General features: G+C 46.8%; 1 protein-coding gene across 2 annotated transcripts in view; it reads left to right on the plus strand.

Annotated features, from left to right (window-relative positions):
- UBE2O (ubiquitin conjugating enzyme E2 O) overlaps positions 1-18,881 on the plus strand; it is a 56,318-nt gene that overhangs the window by 641 nt on the left and 36,796 nt on the right. Inside the window, exon 1 of one of the 2 annotated variants that reach the window (XM_038546516.1) lies at positions 17,348-17,366. The exons of the other annotated variant lie outside the window; for it this stretch is intronic. Within the exon in view, the coding sequence (XP_038402444.1) occupies positions 17,364-17,366 (3 nt within the window). The 5' untranslated portion in view covers positions 17,348-17,363. Of the gene's footprint in view, positions 1-17,347; positions 17,367-18,881 lie in introns of those variants that run through there. 2 annotated transcript variants of the gene reach the window in all.

Genomic DNA, 18,881 nt, shown 5'->3' on the forward strand with positions numbered 1-18,881 from the left:
GACTTCCACGCCCTGCGGCGCGGTGGTTGGGCCTCAGCATTCTACGGGGACCCACTACAGCGGGGCGGGGGGGCGGGGGAAGAACTCGTGAGGCCCCGGGGCACGCTCGGATCACACCAGTGCGGCGTTTCGCTGACCCCCGAGTTGCTGCCTACTGCATTGTGCATCCGGAAAGGCAGGCCGTGCCGGGGCCGGACGGGCAAGGGCTGTGGGCGTTCCAAAACAAAGATCGAGATGAGCCTCTCCGGCGGCATAGAAAAACCCAAGAAGTTCCCTAGTTGACAGAATGCGTTATTATGGCCGGAGAAAACCAACCTCTTCCCCTTCCCGCCCCCCACCTGACCCCGCACCTCCTTTTCTTTCTTTTTTTTTTTTTTTAACCTTGTTGCCTCGTCTTAATTGCTGCAGGGAACTTTGTGAGTAAAATCATTAACAATCAGAGCCGTGATATTAATAGTACGGGGTGGGGGGGATGTGACAGCTGCGACTGGGATTGATGACTCCCAAGTGCAGTTGGACTTTTTGAAAAAAAAAAAAAAAATTACTATAGAAGCCTGGATGGAGAAGAGCCACCCCGTTTGGAAAGCGAGGGTTGTTTCCTGACCTGAGGTGTCAAGCAAACATCAGACCCCCTTATGGGCCCTTGGGGTGAGGCTGGTGAATATTACAGTTTTAAGGACAAAGGGGTTTATCGTCTTAAACCTGAAACCTTGAACCAAGGTTGGTTTGGCGGCTGCTGCTTCTGTCTTGTTTTCCTGAGTGTGAGTTCCTATCAGTGATTCACACATGCACGCACACACCCCTGTATCTTTCACCCCTTCTTCGTCTCCTCCTTCTCCCCTTCAAGAAAACATTTCTAAGCAGGAATCAGGCCTGGGCTGTTGACAGGTCTGATTTCAGGGGAGGGCACTTGAGAAGTTAATCTGGGTTTCTCATACACTGGGAGACAAAGGCCACAGAGGAATAGGGAGGGCTTCTTGCCATACTACAGAGGGGGGTCTGTGATCACTGCTCTGGCAGGAGAAAAGGCCCCACTCCCAGGAAGAGCCTGTGATCCACTTCCTGGTGGCAAGTGACTGTTGTTACGAGCAGGGTCTTCCTCCTTGCCAGCGCGTTTGCACCCACAGAACAGGGAGATCCGCATCCAGGACCCCTGGCTTCCCCTCAGAGAAACGCGAATCAGGCATTAGTTGCTCTGACTCGGGAAGAAAATTACAAGTTCGTGTGCAAAAGTATGTGGAAAATAGTACTTTTTATAGCGGAAGGCTTGTTTAAAAATTACCACCAGCGTTGTTGTGTGGGAAAGAGAAGATTTTTGCTAGTGTTTCTGCATTGCCTTACTAACAAATGGTTGCTCATGTCTTTCTGTGGGTTTTTGAGAAATGTCATTCCCTAACCATCTTCTCCAGAGGTTTGTGACTTTTGGAATGCAACTCATTTCACTGTGTCATGGCCTCCTGCCCTGGGACTCGGGCGGGCAGGCCAAGCTCGCTGCCGGGAGCTGCCATGTTTATCAGTGGTTGTTCCTGTTCATCTTGACTTTGGTGGTTAACTTTATTTACAATTATGCTCTGTCTGCCTCCTCCCACCGTGTGTGATTATTCAAAGTTTGACTCAAAATACCGATTTAAGAATTAAATTGAAAGTAATTTTTAGGTACCAGCTTGGATATATTTTGAAGCTGCCCTCTTGTGATTGGCTTTGAATTTGTTGAAATCCATCGTGAGTCCAGTGGTGGTGGTGGTGTTTTCTTTCCCACTGTAGTGTCTGTAGCTTCTGAGCTTATCAAAAGCTAAGGGGCATAGGAACTCCAGGAAGTGGTGGCACATAGTATCCACCTGAGGATGTTAAGACCCAGTTCTTCTTTTAGGAATTAAGACTAGGTTTGGAGAATGTGGAGGTGTGTATGCCTGATAGGTGGCTATAGGTTACCATGAAGCCTAGGCACAGGTGACCCCGACTAGGGTGGTAGGGTGGGCCCCGGGACCTTGCATTTTAGGAAGTGGTAGGAAGATTTTTTTTTTTTTCTTCTCATTTCTCACCCCTTATAAATCCATGGAGGTGTCAGGGTGCTGTAAAGGAAAGACCATTAGACCAAAGTTGACCACTTAGGTTCTGATTCCTGCTCCATAACTAATTTGGTTATCAGATTTAAGGACCTAATTACTGATAGAATAATGTGGTGACAGTATTGAGAAACATATTTCTTTTTAAATCTGCCACCTATTGGAATTGTTTTATTTATTTATTTATTTACTTATTTATGTTGGAATTGTTTTAATAGTACTCTTTTATGTAGAGTGTTCTGTAGGCTGTAAAGTATTTTTGTAGTTTTCAGGTTAATTTGTTGGGCAATGAGTAAGGCTTAATATTAGTCTCTTAAGTTTTTAATGAACAAATTCATAAGGAGCGAGGAAGAGGCTGGCCAACAAGGTCTACCCCCTCCTGGCCACTTCAATGAATATTTCAACAGAAATAAAATAAGTAGCTCTTCCTTGAAACTGCAGAATGTGTGGTCCAGTTCCAGAGGCTTCCAGCAGCCAAAGTTAAGCTTCTTTACTACTTAAAAGAAGCATGCACCTTGTGCTCCTTCCTTTCCTCAGTCTCCCGTCCCCTTTAGTGTAGTAGCTGACTTATCCACATGAAACTTTTCCCATTTGGCCATGGATCTTCTTCTTTTTTTTTTTTTTTTTTTAAGATTTTAAGATTTTTTTTTTAAAGATTTTATTTATTCATCTTGAGTGACAGAGGGAGAGAGATAACATGATGGGGGTGCAGAGGGAGAGGGAGAAGCAGAGAGCCCGATGCAGGACTTGATCCCTGAACCCTGGGATCGTGACCTGAACGGAAGGCAGAGGCTTAACCGACTGAGCTCCCCAGGTGCCCCTGGCCACAGATCTACGTGACTTGCCCCTTCCCCATCAGTGACCATCATTGAGTAAAATTTTGGAATAAAGCCAAATGCTGAGGTTTCTGCCTTCCTGAGCACTGGCTAGACATGGTGTGTCTTTGCAGTCTCCACTTGTCCTGATTGGACAGAATGGCCCCTGTGAGGAAGAGAACAGACTGCTGCCTGTCAGTCGAAGTCCGGGGGCTTCCTGTCTGTGCTTTAGTTTTCCCATCTCTTATACACTCTTTTTGCTTAAAGTTCCCACAACTTCTAAAGTCTCTCCTGGCTTGAGAGTTAATGTCTCTAAATTAAAGCTGTATCTGTGCTCACTCTCCTTCTCTAAGGTTGTGTGTTTGTAGCATCCTTCATGACAGGTCCCTTAGGAATTGGCTTTTTGGTTTATTTTTGGTTTCTTATGCCAACATTTCCATGGGGAAAGCTATTTAGATGTAGCATCATAGCGTGTGAAGGTTGCTTGCTTCACTTGTCCAGGTGCTGGACCCACTAAAAGCAATTGTTCTTAGTGATGTCATAGAAGTTATGTAAGGTTAACCAAGATGCAGGACTGAGTGCATCTAATTGCATTTTATTCAGATAGGATCACAGCACTTGCAGACTCGCACAGCTGTTCTGTGATTTTATTCTTTGTCCTTTGGTTCCCCCCTTCTAACTCCGGGGACTCAGTGCCTTGAGGGTGTCTCAGTCTGACTTGCTGCTTCACTCAAGGGCACTTTCACCAGAAGAGGGATGTGGGTTTGTGTCCTGTGATTGGAAGTCAAAACCCTTGGGTGCTCTTCCCGTGTCACATACTCTGAGTGACCTTGGCCTAGTCACTGCCTCATTTTCTCTCTGGAATAAAGATCTGCTTTCTGGCCTCTGAAATGAGCCTGAACCAGAAGCGTAGCTGGGTGGTGTGGCCACTTGGCTATTAGCAGCCACCATCCTGATGTCCATCAGGTAGAGCCAGCCCCATCCCTGTAGGAAATCACTTCCCTGCATCACAGAGCGCTGCACCTCAAGAGGCAAAAGGTGCCCTAGAGGGGTTTATATCAGTGGTGGAGGAATTCCTATTAATCGATCATGTTGCTCATGATCTGGTGGATTATGGATTTTTTAAAATATGAGAGAGAGAGAGAGAGAGATCACAAGTAGGAGGGAGGGGTAGAGGAAGAAGCAGACTCTCCACTAAGAAGGGAGCGAGACTGGATCACAGGACCTGAGCCAAAGGCAGATGCTTAACCGACTGAGCCACCCAGGTGCCCAGATAGAACTTCTTATTAAGCCGCTTCTATAAATACTCAAGAACTTCACTCCTCGGTTACTTTATGCATGTTTAATGTAACACCTGCCAAAGTCCACTAACTTCCGAGTGGGGGTGTGTGTGGAATGAATATATAAGTATATATATGTGTGTGTATATTTCCCAGAATTTGGAAGACATCCTTTGAAATTTCCAAAAGACTATTACAAGGATGGTAGAGTATCGCTTTTGTGTTTTAAAATAATAATGACAAACATTATGTAGTGTTACTATGTGCCAGGCACTCTTTACATGTAGTACTCAGTGCTCCCAGCAACGCTGAGAACTAGGTACTATCATTCATGTATCTCAGAGGAGGAAACTGGGGGGCAAGGAAGGAGGTTAAATAACTTGTCCCATGTCACACTGCTAATGAGTGGAGGAACCCTACTTCAAATAGAATTAAATGTAGTTTGTGCTCACCTGAGAATGTTTAAGTTTGGGATTCATAGATCATTACTGTATCAAGCACCCTGATTAAACATGAGTCACAGACCCTGTGGTTGGCATTAATCATCCAGTCTTTAAACACTTGAAAGTCTTAGTGGATAGGATGTAACCACGGGTAAGGAGAGAGGAAGGAGCAGGGTGTTGGGATGGGTGGAAGGAGAGAGGGAGATCACGCTGGGTAGCAGAATGGGAGAGACACTAGACTGGCACTTGTCGTGCTTCTCTTCTGCACTTTTCATTCCCTGACCCAGCAGTCATTCTCAAAATAATTGTCAAAAAGCACATTTTATTTCTAGAAAACCTGTGAGTGCCCCAAGATGTTGAATGAAAGCAATCTCTGCAAGCGTGATTCATTCCAACATTGGCTTATTCCCCCTCTGCACCCCACCCCCAACCAAAAGTCTGAGGAACTGGCATTTCTGTGTTATCTTAGAAATGGTCCATGTTAGGAAATCCAGCTTCACCTCCTGCCCCTAAAGACCTGCCCCCTCTCTTGCTGCTGTTGTTACCGTCCAACTGGGAATGCTGAGTCATGAGACAGGTTCAGAAGGACTCCTTGGGGAGAGGCTGGGTGCCGCTCAGTTTCCGCTCCTTCCTTTTTAGTTGCCTCAAACTTGACTGTGCTGTCCACCTTGTTGTTGGTTTAGGACATTAAGGGTCCTTTTGTGCCTTCCCCCTCCTCACTTCATTTTTATCCCTGCTTTTCTTTTTTTTAATTTTCCTATTCCCTCAAGAGAAATTTTGCCTTTTTTACTGTTTTACCCAAGGGCCTCAAGGGGTCCAGTGGAAGCTCTGCTGCGCCAGTACTTTACAAAAGGGCTGTTGGTATAGCATGGGAAACGAATCACTGTCACAACAGCTCTGGCCCAGGATTGGTGTCACCTGCTCCTGCTGGTCCCCTCAGAGTTGGATTTAGGGTGATCTCTTTTCAAGAGCCATCCATCCTGTGGTTCTAACCAGGAGGATATGATCTCTGCTCCTGTTCCAACTGACAGAAATTTTCAGTTTCCCTGTCCAGAGCTTATCCTGCTTCTGCATGGGGGTGGGAGGGTGCTGATCTAAAATAATCAAAAGAGGGAAATGTGCCTTTTCATTTACAAGATGCTCTCACTTATATTTACTAGGATTTTGGTGTTTTTAACTGTAGCTCCTTCTGAGGCTCCACCTGCCCAGTGGCTGAGTGCCAAGCCTGAGAAGGTCGTGCCTTCAAGGCTGTTGCATATCCAACACTTGAGGCTCTAGTGAGCAGGCTGCACATTGAGAATTGCTTGTTTCTGATGTTTCTGCTGGCCCCAGGGGGCTCTATTAGGCACCACCTGACATATGTGTGGTCACAGACAGGGAGGAGCAAAATGTTTACTGGAAATTTTTGTAGTTTAGAATAAAATTGAATCATGTTAATGGATAGCCCTCTGAATTTATCTACTCCAGGATTATTTGCTCTTGTTTTGCTCTTTGGCTATGCTCTGAGGTTGAAGATTACCTGACCTTCAACCTGGAGTTCACTGTGGTGAATGGATCCTTTGGTCAGTTTTGCCCACATATACACTGTGTTCTTCTGAAGCAGGATTGTGAAAAGCAAGGTTTTTGATTTAAACATTAAGGCAGGGGCGCCCGGGTGGCTCAATTAGTTAGGTGTCTGCCTTAGGCTCAGGTCGTGATCCCAGGGTCCTGAGATCGAGGCCTGTGTCCAGCTCCCTCCGTGGGGAGTTTGTTTCTCCCTCTCTGGTTGACTGGTTGAGGGGTTTGTGTATTTTAATACTGAAACATTTAATTTTTTGCAGCTAGGTCAAAGGAATAAGACACTAGATCACTTTTGGTTTAAACCAATAGCATAGCTTTATCTGGTGAAGATTCATTCAATCAAAAAATTTTTTAAATTTAAGATACTGAGTAGTGCTGAAAGAGAGAGAGAGAGAAAGTCATCAATCCTATCCAGTAATAAAATGAAAACCCCCCCACTTGCAGGAGAGATTTCCTGTAGTCTTAAAAAGAGTGTTCTTCATTTGCATCCTGCAAGTGAGAGCTAGTCTTTCACACCCAGCAGCTCTGATGAAGTTCCAATGAGGTTCTTCCACCTTGTGTTAATTTTGACCTTTTTTTGTGGGAGACACTGCTGTGGCCGATGGTCCATGAAGCAGTTGTGACCGGCGTGTTCACAGGATGACTCGCCAGCCCTCGTAGACGCGGGCGAGAAGGACAGACACAAGCATCTGTGCCTCGTGTGGCTTCCAGGAGCAGCAGGAGCCAACATACTCCGTGCTGAAAGCATCCCCGTATTTGTCTGCTCTGACTGTTTAATTACTTCGGGGAGTTTCAGGGCCCTGAAGGTTGATGATATCATCTTCAAGCCAAAGAAGAAAGAGCACCTCTCCCTACACCCAGCGTGCTTTGGGGTCCTCCTCACCCCCACGGTCTCCTGGCTGCAGGGGGTGTCTGCTCCGCTTCCTCACCACCTGCCAGCCCCTTCCCCTTGCCTCTCCGGGCCTCTCACCACTGGGTGCCAGCGGTGGCCCGAAGGTCACGGAGGCCTGGCGGGCTCCGGTTACTGCACCCACCCACTTGCCCCTTGTCCACCGAGCTGGCCTGCCCTCTTCCCGGAAGCGCTCCCCCATGGGCTCCTTACACCAGGCCGTCCTGGCTTTCTCTAGCCTTCTGTCCTTTTCCTCTTCTCTCTGTGAGACTTCTTCCCCGTACCACCACGTTCTCACTCCCCTCACCACCCTCCTGGCTTTTCTTCAGGCCTGTGGCTGCTGTGGTCCCCACATGCAGACAGCTTCCCTGGCCTTTCCCTGACGGCTCCCTCCAGCATCTGGAACCTCCGACTTTGTGAGTGTAAAGCCTTTGGAGAGTCACTGCCCTTCCCACCTCCAGGTTGGTGGGATTTTTAGAAATTACTTTTTCCGACTCTTGATTATGAAAAATCTTCAAATGTACAGAGAAGTTGAAAGACGGGGCCAGTGAGTACTAATTACCAACCAGCATGAGTCAGCAGTTAATAATCTGTCATCTGCGCCTCACCTGTACGTGTGAATGTGTGTAAATACCTTTTCTCCCGAGCCATTTGGTAAGTTAGAAACAGACATCCCTAAATACTTCAGCTTGTGTCCTCTGTGATTCAGAACATTTGGGATCATTTTAAATGTACCTTCTTGGCCCCAATTCTAATGTAAGTGTGCAGTTCATGGTATTAATACATTCATATTGTGCAGCGATATGTGCAGGTCCATCTCTAGACCTCATGTTATCTTGTAAAACTGAAACTTGATGCCCACTACACAAAAATGCCGTTTCCCCCCACATCAGCTCCTGGCCACCACCAACCTACTTTCTGACATTTCGCTTAGTGTAATAGCCTTATGGTTCATCAGTGTTGTAGTATGGGTTAGAATTTCTTTTATTTTAAAGGCTCAATGAGATTCCATTGTATCTACAGCTTTTGGCTTAGCCATTCATCCATCAGCAGACACTTGGGGTGCTCCCCGTTTTAGCTGTCGTGAATAACGCAGCTCATGAACATGGGTGGACAAGTATCTCTTCGACATCCTACTTTAAGTTCTCTTGGGTATATCCCCAGAAGTGGAATTGCTGGATCATGTGGTAATTTTGTTTTTACTTTTTTGAAGAACTGCCATACTGTTTTCCACAGCAGCTGTACCATGTTCCATTCCCACCAGCAGTGCACAAGGATCTCAATTTCTCCACATTCTGGCCAACATTTGTTATTTTCTGTTTTGTTTTGTTTTATAGTGAAACACACCCCTAGTGGGTGTGAGGTGTGAGGTCGTATCACTGTGGGTTTTGATTTGCGTTTACCTAATGATTAGTGATGTTGGGCATCTTTCATGTGCTGCTTGGTCATTTAAGTACCTTCTTTGGAGATACTTAATGTTTATATATAAGTCCTCTGCATTTTTTTTTTTTATTTATTTATGATAGTCACACACAGAGAGAGAGAGAGAGAGAGAGAGAGGCAGAGACACAGGCAGAGGGAGAAGCAGGCTCCATGCACCGGGAGCCCGACGTGGGATTCGATCCCGGGTCTCCAGGATCGCGCCCTGGGCCAAAGGCAGGCGCCAAACCGCTGCGCCACCCAGGGATCCCCTCCTCTGCATTTTTTAATGGAGTTTTTTGTTGTTGTTTTAAGATTTTATTTATTTATTCATGAGAGAAAGAGAGAGAGAGAGAGAGGCAGACACACAGGCAGAGGGAGAAGCAGGCTCCATGCAGGGAACCTGATGTGGGACTCGATCCTGGGACTCCAGGATCACGCCCTGGGCCGAAGGCAGACGCTAAACCACTGAGCCACCCAGGGATCCCCTGAATGGAGTATTTTGTTGTTGTTGAGTTGTAGGAGCTCGCTCTATATTCTGGATATGTGGATATCAGATATATGATTTGCAGATATTGCCTCCCATTCTGTGGGTTGCCTTTTTACTGAGTTGATAGTGTCTTTTAGTGCATTATAATGTTTTTTAATTTTCATGAGTTCAGTTTGTCTGTTCCTTTGTTGCCCGTGCCTTTGGCATCAGGCTGCCATTCTAATTTGTCATCAGATCTTTGTTTGAAATGCCTCTTGCATCCTCTGCATTTCCTTTCTGCCACACGGGCTCACTCTGTGATGGTCTCATGCCTGGACTGATCTCGCTTGGTCTCCCTGCCTCTAGACCCTCTTTCACCTCAGCGTGCAGCACCACGGGTTGACCTTCCAGATGACTGCTTGGATCATGTCAGGACCCAGCCTTCTGACGTGCCTTAGCTTGACACTCAAGGCTTCTCGCCCACATTTCATGCTCAGTCTCCTGCCCTTTCAGTAGACTGCATCTCATCAGCTGTTGCCCGTTCACTGGTGCTCTTCTGTGCCTCTAATTCCCACGGCACTTACACGACACACTTGAGCTCTCTCTCCCTGGCTTGGAGCTTTTTGAGAAACCAAAGACAGTGACTCCTTATATTCCGGGAAAGCTTATATTCTGAATGGCTCACATGTAGTTTCATGGGAAGTGTTTGAGTTAATGACCAGATCCCTTTCCATTCACCTACAAAGAGTATTCTTAGCCTTTTCCCAGACACTTTATGTTCTGTGCTGGGGCTGTGTGGGCACCTAGCCAGCTGACACTTCCCCTTAGGGTAGTAGGCAAGTTGACCATGTAATTTACTGTCCGATCTGGGCTTTTTTGAGAGGACTATGAATAATTGCCACAGGACTGAAACGTGTAGGTGTCCCAACACTGGGAAGAGCAGATTAATCAAAATATGCCATGTCGTTGACTCTTTCAGCAGCTTCCATCACAAAACTCCCCCCACCTGGGGCAGGGTATGAGCCCAGTAGGCGAGGATAGAGCTAGCCAGAGTCAGCGTCAGCTGTGGCTGAAATGCAGCAGTGTCTGGGGTTAAACCCTAGCAGAAATTGAGACCCTGTCCTGGATCCTGGGCTGGGATGAGAACTAAGGCTGTGTCTCGTGAAGCCAATGAAAATTCTCCCTGGTCGGTGCCATTCCAGGTTTCCTTTGGGTATTTGGTGCAAGCTCTGCATGATCTGAAGGAGCACTGGTTTAACACTTAGAAGCTGCCCGAGTTCTAGCGCCCATGGTTACTTCAAGACCTTGGTGGCAGCACCCACCCTCTTCTGAGCCTCTTTCTCAGCTTCTAAAATGGGGGTAATGCCCATCTAAGTCATGAGGGGCAGCTCTAACAACACAGCTGAAAACTCTTGCTAGACCTGCATTCACACATGTGAGTTTGTGAATGGAGATGAGCATAGCATCCTCACCTTAGGAGATGATTGAGTCTTTAGCGTGAGGCTCCTCTTTTGAAACAGAATGCCATCCCAGCTGCACGGAAACCAGCACGCAGCTTAGGCTTTGTGCTCTGCCTGCCTCAGCGCTCTGGGCTGGGGAGGGGTGGGGAGTCTTACCCACCGCAGCCTGGAGTAGGCAAGCTTATGCCTGACCTGTTACTCTGAAGGAATCGGGCACCATCTATGTAACATTGCTCACCATTGGTGGCAGGAGGGTGGGGAGAGTGTGGATACGTGGAATCTAGACCAGCACTTTGAAAAGCTAATATGTGTGGCATCACCTGGCGCTCTTGTTAACTCAGGCTTCTGAAACAGGCTGGGCAGGCCTGAGAATCTGCATGTCTAATAACATGCTCCCTGGGTTGCTGGTTCCATTGGCTGGGACTGACATATAGGTCTTTCAGAAACCCTGTTGATGTCAATAGGATCCGTTTGTGCCCCCCCCCCCCCTCCGCCCAATATTATGGGTGTAACTGGTTTGAAGTTTCTGCCTTAGTCTTCTGGTAGCAGTGTTAATGCCAGAGATTATCAAAAGGGGGATGATAGAAGGGAAGGGACATTAAGTGCCCCTAGCAACCAGGTAGTGTTTTCAGATCATAGTGCTCCTGTTAGAAAGGCCTGCTTCTCTCCTGCATCTCCCCTGCATTGCCTACTGACCAATATTAATACACAGGTACTGCTGAGGGTTTCATTGGATTTCATTTCTTCTTAGGATGAAAATATGAGAGTTGTTACGAGTGTAGTGCAACCAGTCCAAGAGGAAAATGATTGAAATGTGCTTTTTTTTTTTTTATCCATCCAGTATCAATGGATTCCTGCTGTGTGCCAGGCAGTGTAACACATGCTTTACCTGTATCATCTTACTTCCCTCAAGCGGCCAGTGTCCTCATTTTAGAGAAGGAGCGCCTACAACCCGGAGAATGCCTATAACTTGCTCAGAACCACACAGCCAGTGAGGGGCAGAGCCTGGGTGTCTGCTAAGAGAGCATAGGCTCTTTCCATGGGCTGCACAGCTGTCCCCTGCCCCCGGCGGGGTGCTGTGGGCCTCCAGAGAACATCCCCACACAGGCCCTGCACCCTAGGTCAGGGGCCAGCATTCTTTCTGTAAAGGGCCAGATAGTAAATATTTTAGGCTTAGCAGGCTATACTGTCTCCTTCACAACCAGTCAACTCTGCCATTGTAGCGTGAAAACATTCAGAGACAATAAATGAACAAACGGGCATGGCTGTGTTCCAGTAAAATCTTATTTAAAACAGGCAGCAGGCTGGATTTGGCCTGTAGGCCATAGTTTGCCCATCTCTGCTCTAGAGGAATCCTTCCTACCCAATAGAAATACGATGTGAGCCACATCTGAAATTTTCAACTTGACAGGAGTCGCATTTGAAAAAGTAAATAGAAACAGGTGAGATTACATTTAATAAATTATACTTGATCCATTACATCCAAGATACCATATCAACATGTAATAAGTGTAAAAGTTGTTATATTTTAAAAGTTTAAAGATTGTATTTATTTATTATTTTTTAAGTAGGCTCCATGCCCAACATGGGGCTTGAACTTACAACCCAAGATCAAGGGTCACATGCTCTACTGACTTGGGCCAGCCAGGTGTTCCTAAAGATTATTAATGAAGTGTTTTAGTCTTTTCTCTGTAGTGGCTCAAGTATTAGCTAGTGCTGCTTCAGAAACTTAGACTGGTGGGAGAGAAAACCCTCCCTCTAATCCCTTGCTCAGCTTTATTTTCTGCAGGGTATCTAGCATTATTTGAGATCTGATTGCTTCGTTTACTTTGCTTACTGTCTCCCTGAGCAGAAGGTAAGAGGGCAGGACACACTGTTCACTGCTTTCCATGCCTGAACAGAGCCTGGCCCAGAGCTGGAGCTGGGGATCCCTGTTTAATGAGCAAATGGGGTGCTCATAGGTAGAAAGTGCTGGAGGGCACAGATGACATTTCTGAAGAAGGGCGGTGGGAGAGCATTAGGAAAAGCTTTGATGCAGGTAGTTTTTGAGGGAGGGCTTGAGGGGTGAGAATAATTTTTTTTTTTTCCGGGGGTGAGAAGAATTTGGAACAACAATGGGGATGGAAGGATGTCCAGGGCAGGAAAATAAACATGCGCAAAGCCAGACACAGGAAGTTCGCGTGATGTTTGGGAGAAATAGTTCACTTAGGCCTTAGAACTCTTTTACACTTATTGAAGATCCTGATGAGCTTTTATTTATATGTGTCAATATTACAGGTAAGAAATTGAAACAAAACTCAAAACCCAAGAATAGGCCAACACCCATCTTCACCCTCAGAGCAGTGACACCATTATACCAGGTAACCTCTGGAAAATTCTGGTGGAGATTCTGGAAAGAATGAGAGTGGGAAAGGCAGATACCATCTAATAGGATGGTGGAATGGTTTGACTCTGGACCTCCCGAAGGGCTCTCAGCATCCCTGGACCATGCGTCAGGGGCTGCTGAGCTGGCCTTAGGGTGTGAGGAGAAGGTGGGCGAGAGAGAGGACCAGTTAGTGGCCTGGATCTGATCACCTGTGGCAGTGACAACATTTCTCATGCCCTGCTGTGCCTTGGGCGTGTCGTAAGCACTTTATGCAGGTTGGCACTTTAGGCCTCCCTGGGAGAACCTTGTGGAGTAGGTGTTACTATTTTATGTGTCTTACAGGTGAGTCTGTCCAAGGTCATGTCGGAAGTGAAGAGTTTGGGTGAATCCCAGGCAGCTGCCCCACAGCCACATGGTCTACTGCCCCCAGAGACTTCGTATAACACTGGTTCTATAATGTAAAGGTCTTTAGATGACAGCCTCAAGAGTTTGAGTTGTGTTGTGGTTTTTCCACATAACGAGGACCACTTCAAAGTTTGCAGTGAATAATCTGGCGGCAGTTCATATGATGGAGGAGGTGGGGGACCTGGAAAGCCTGCGGCCAGTTAGGAGGATTTGCAGTGCAGGCGAGTTACATCTTTTGTGTATTTAATTTACATGACAGCACACACGCGCACGCACACACACAGCACAGAGTATTGAAAGTGCCGGGTTTTCATACAAAATGTGAACCAGCAGCTCCATATAGTATTCAGTGGACAAAGCAGCGACCTGTTCTAATGCCAGGGGGAAAAATAGTGCGTTGGACTAGTGATAGGGGCTTTTTAAGGATAATTTTGATGATGCTCAGTTTGACCCTAGGACCTAACTCCCGAGTACAGTTAGGACTATTGAATCAGAGAGTAGTAATGGCACTTTGAGAGCAGTAGAGATGGAGGGGTGATTGGAAGATTTCTTAGACAAGGCATGGCACCAGCCATGGGGGGAATCTGGGGAGTGTCGGGGAAAGCTGCCATAACACTGACCGGGCTGGAGCAGTGGGTGTCAGCACACCCAGGGCTCTTGAGTGATCAGGAGGGAGTTGGGGAGCAATTATGTTTGTTTGTTTGTTTTTAAGTATTTTATTTATTTATTGATGAGAGATACAGAAAAGCAGAGGCATAGGTAGAGGAGGGAGAAGCAGGCTCCCTCTGGGGAGCCTGATGAGGGACTCAATCCCAGGACCCCAGGATCATGACCTGAGCCAAAGCCAGATGCTCAACCACTGAGCCACTCAGGCGCCCTTATATTTGTTTGTTTGTTTTTAAAGATTTTATTTATTTATTCATGAGAAACACAGAGAGAAAGAGAGGCAGAGACACAGGCAGAGGGAGAAGCAGGCTCCATGCCGGGAGCCTAACGTGGGTGCGACTCAATCCCGGGACTCCAGGATCATGCCCTGGGCCAAAGGTGACATTAAACTGCTGAGCCGCCGCGGCTGCCCCATGTTTGTTTTTTATTGTGAGAAAATATACATAATAAAATTTACCATTTTGAAGTGTGCATGAAGTACATTGATATTGTTGTGTAGCCATCGTCACCATCCATCTCCAGAACTTTTTCATCTTTCCAAACTGAAGCTCTGTCCCCATTAAATGACCTTTTAGGAAAGTGACGGATGTTCACTGTAGACATGTGGTCTCCTGACACATGGTGGGGTAGGGAAAAGTTGGGCAGGCTCAGGCTTCTGGAGTGCACACCCAGGTGATGGTCCTGCCAGGAGCAGCGTGGACAGAGAAGTGTAAGGGATATTCGGTCTTGGAAGCACAGGGTCTTATTTGGTTGGCATCATCCATGGGAAGAGCGATACCTACTTTGAAAATGTGTATTCAATCTGTCCCTTGTGTTGCTTTTATTTGGGTTAATTTTCCACTAAAGTCCTTTTTCTGTTTCAGCATCCAGTTCATGATACTACATTGCATTTCACATAATTGCCTTTTGAATGTTGGAAAAAACCTTTCTAATCAATCTCACTTTATCTAATCCTCAGTTCATCCTCTGTCCTAAGACTTATCTTTATGAAGAATTTTGTTAAAGCTTTTAATGCCAGAGAGTAGGGGTCGAGCAAGATGGTCTGTAAAATAAGGCAATCTGGAAGTGATCCATAACCATGGGCAGTACTCAGAGTAGAGGGATGGTGGCTGGCAGCCAGAGCAGCAAGTGGACAGGTGAATGCAGAGGGGGGAGGGGACGGGCTGTGGGAGTGTAGGGCCAACCGTCAGGGAAGTAGGGAAAGTCTGTAGGTTCCGGGGCCTGTTCAGTCCCTGCTGATCCAACCCTGAAGAAAAATTGATAGGATTATTCTCTTATTTGTCTTAGATTTATAGGTTTTTGTTTTGTTTTCCCTAATTGCAAGTTATCAGATCTGTTGCTGTGCAGGTGACCCTTCTTGACAGCCTTTGCAGGTGTCCCAGGAAACTCTTCAGGAGCTACTTGACATTTTCCCTCACTTTGATGTTACACTGATTCTCAAGGGTTCAGACCTAAAGAATCCTTCTATGGATTGTATTTTAACAGATAACATCAGGGACGTCTGGGTGCCTCAGTCGTCTGGGTGCCCGACTCTTGATTTTGGTTCAGATTGTGAGATCGAGCCCTGGGTCAGGTTCTGCACTCAGCAGGGAGTTTGCTTGAGATTCTCTATCTCTCTGTGTGTGCCCCTCCCCCCCATGTGTGCGCGCGCACGCACACACACACACTCTCTCTCTCTCCCTCTCTCAAAGTTGAGAGAGGGAGAGAGAGAGCACCAATAACAAAAACTTGTTTGCCACTTTCCCTTGCTTGAGCTTCAGGGTCTTAATTCTGAGCCTTCTGCTGAACTAGCAGTAGACGTGGGGTTCGGGCCACACTACAGCCCTTGCAGACTGGCCACGTCTCTGCCTGGGAAGGCAGTGCTGCTGGCATCTCACAGAGACTTGCTCACCCCTCAGGGTCATTGCTGCTATAGACCAGCTCATCCTGTGCACTCTTGAAGTGTTCATCGTGTTCTCTCTGCCATCTCTTTACTGTACTTGTTCTCTGTACCTTGGGGGCCTCCATGATCAGATACCTTCCCTCAATAGCAGCCTTGGTGCTACTGCCTTTGCTCTTCTTGGGGCCAGTGTTTGGGAAACATGCACAGATTAAGTGTGTTATAAAGGTCAAGTATGACTGCCCATTTTCTGGAACAGGCTTTGGTCCTCTGTACAGTGTTCATAGGTGGAGGTGTTTCTGTGTCATTGCACTTTCATCCCATTTCAAAACATTTTGGTAGCATGCTTTTTTTTTTTTTAATTTATTTTAAAGGATGCAGAAGGGGAGGGGAAGAGGGAGAGAGGGTCTTTTTTTTTAAGATTTATTTATTTATAAAGATTTTTATTTATTATTCATGAAAGACACAGGCAAAGACATAGGCAGAGGGAGAAGCAGGCTCCCTACGGGGAGCCCAATGTGGAACTCGATCCCAGGACCCCAGGGTTGTGACCTGAGCGGAAGGCAAATGCTCAGCCACTGAATCACCCAGGTGCCCCAAGATTTATTTTATTTGAGAGAGAGAGAAGGAGAGCAGGAAGAAGGCAGAAGGAGAGGGAGCAAACTCCCCACAGAGCGTGGAGCCAGATGCAGGCTCGATCCCAGGATCCCAAGACTAGGACCTGAGCCAATATCAGGAGTTTCCTGACTGAGCCATCTAGGTGCCCCAAGAGAGAGTCTTAAGCAGACTGCTGAGTGCAGAGCTGACACCAGGCTGGATCTCATGACCCTGAAATCATGACCCAGGCCAAAACCAAGTCTGATGCTTAATTGACTGAGCCGCCCAGATGCCCCTTTGGTAGCATGCTTTTTAATGAATGCTCATAATTCTATCAGGCGGATGAACCACATTTCTTAAGCTAGTCTCTTCTTTTGTTTAAGATTCATCCTTTCACTTGATAGAACACAAGCAGGGGAAGTGACAGGGAGAGAGAGAAACATGGAGCCTAACTCGGACTTGATCCGAGGACCCGGAGATCCTGACTTAAGCCAAAGGCATACATTCAGCCCAGACACCCCCAGTCTCCTCTTTTGACTAGCTAAAATGTTTCCAGATTTTTATAGCTTTAAATAATAGAACTACTGTCTTATACTAGATACTTTTTTTTTTTTTTTTTTTAATCTTTGTCTACTTCTTCAAATTTCTCAGGATAAATTCCTCAAACAGAAGTACTGATCAAGGGATGGGAATACAGTCTTAAGACTTCGGATTCATTTTACCAGACTGTCATCCCCCAAAGTAGTACCCATTTATACTTCCGTCTTAGAATGCTTATTTTCCCAGCATGATGATGAGATTTTTTTTTTTTTTCTTTTGGTGACTGAGGCAGGAGTCCCAGCTCTTTGGCAGCATCTGGAATTCTAGAACTCAGGTCAGTTGACTAGGCATTTTTCTGACTGTACTCTTCTGTTGCCAAGAAACAAGCCCTTCTTGTGGCCGCAGGGGTGGGGTGGGAGAAGTCCCTGAACTCTGCAGGCCTTCAGGCCAGTCTCTTGTGCCTTAAGCTCAGGGCTTGCATCCCGGAACAGAGGGCTAGTAGGCTGGGGGATGGTAAGTAAGCCAAGGGGGCCGGGCTGGCTCAGATATGGGCTGGGAGTTGTAGAGGCCGAACTCCAAGAGGGCCCTCAGAATCCCCATCTCTGGGCAGCCCCCGGTGGCGCAGCGGTTCAGTGCCGCCTGCAGCCCAGGGCGTGATCCTGGAGACCCAGGATGGAGTCCCACGTCAGGCCCTGCATGGAGCCTGCTTCTCCCTCTGCCTGTGTCTCTGCCTCTCTCACTCTCTCTCTGTCTCTATGAATAAATAAATAAAGTCTTAAAAAAAAAAAAAAAAAGAATCCCCATCTCTTTCCCGCTCCCCACTGAGGCATTTCTCAGATGATGCAGCTCATGGTGGGACGATGGCTGTATCCTATACAGTGATGCCTGAGGTATGTTGGGGTTTCCATCCTCTCCAGCTTCCCTGTAGACTCTTGCACTCTCTCCTCTCTTTTGCTGGTGACATCAGAGGATGGAGGAGTTTCCAGTTGTCAGGTGCCCAGTGAAGGTGAGGTCTTTGAGCCTCCAAGATGATTGACGTTGGCTGTGTACTAGGTTTTAAGGTATGTCTGGGCCCATGATGGTGGTTCTAGAAGGGAGGATTTGATTTGGCTCCTTTGTTTTATAGTCTGGGAACTGAGGTCCCAGGGGGCTGAATGGTTCAGGTTCAGGTTCAGGTTCAGGTTCAGGTTGATGGAAGCGACAAATGGACCAAGATGACTCTAAGACTTCAGGAAAGAAAGGTTCACAGGAGGACAACCATCTGATCTCTAGGGGTAGAAGTAGAGGGTATTGCAGTGCTGATTTTAGTTTTCTGGTGATTTAGTTACAGTTGAGACAAGTATGGGTATTTGACTTAAAAAATAAAATCTGTAATACAGAGGATTTAGAGGATTTACACTGACTCGGGAGACATGCTCAAGAACTTCCTACTCAAGACCATAGAACCAGGCAGAGTCACTAATTGCAGCATCACCTTAGGCTTGCCTTTAAAAAAAAAAAAAGCTAGCTTTTTTGGGATAGAATTTAAATACCATAAAATTCACCCTTTTAAGTTAATTCACATGGCTTTTAGTGTATTCCGAGGTTTGTGCCCCCACCATCACTGTGCAGAATAGGAACGTTTCACTGTCCTCACCCATAAAGGAGAGCCTCTGCCCCTTAGCAGCTGCGCCGAACCCCCTCACTGTCCAGCCCCTGGTAACCACGTTCTGTGTTGGTCTGTTTGCGTTTTCATCTTTGTGGGTTTGCCGACTCCAGACTTGTCGTATGAAAACATGTAATACGCGGCCTTCTGTGTCTGGCTCCTCGCTGAACACATTTTCAGGTTTCCTTCGGGTCGTGCGCATCTCTACTTCACTCCTTGCAGGGCTCTACTGTGTGGGGCGGTTCATGCGTGGATGGCATGTGGGTCGTTGCCACTTCTTGACTGTTGTGAATACAGTTGCCGTGGGCACTGATGTACAGCTCTGTGCGGGGTGTACATTTTCAGTTCTCCTGGGTGTTCTGCCCAGGAGTGGAGTTGCCGGG

This window comes from Canis lupus, chromosome 9 (genome assembly GCF_011100685.1).
Source record: "Canis lupus familiaris isolate Mischka breed German Shepherd chromosome 9, alternate assembly UU_Cfam_GSD_1.0, whole genome shotgun sequence".
NCBI classification, from domain to species: Eukaryota; Metazoa; Chordata; class Mammalia; order Carnivora; family Canidae; genus Canis; species Canis lupus.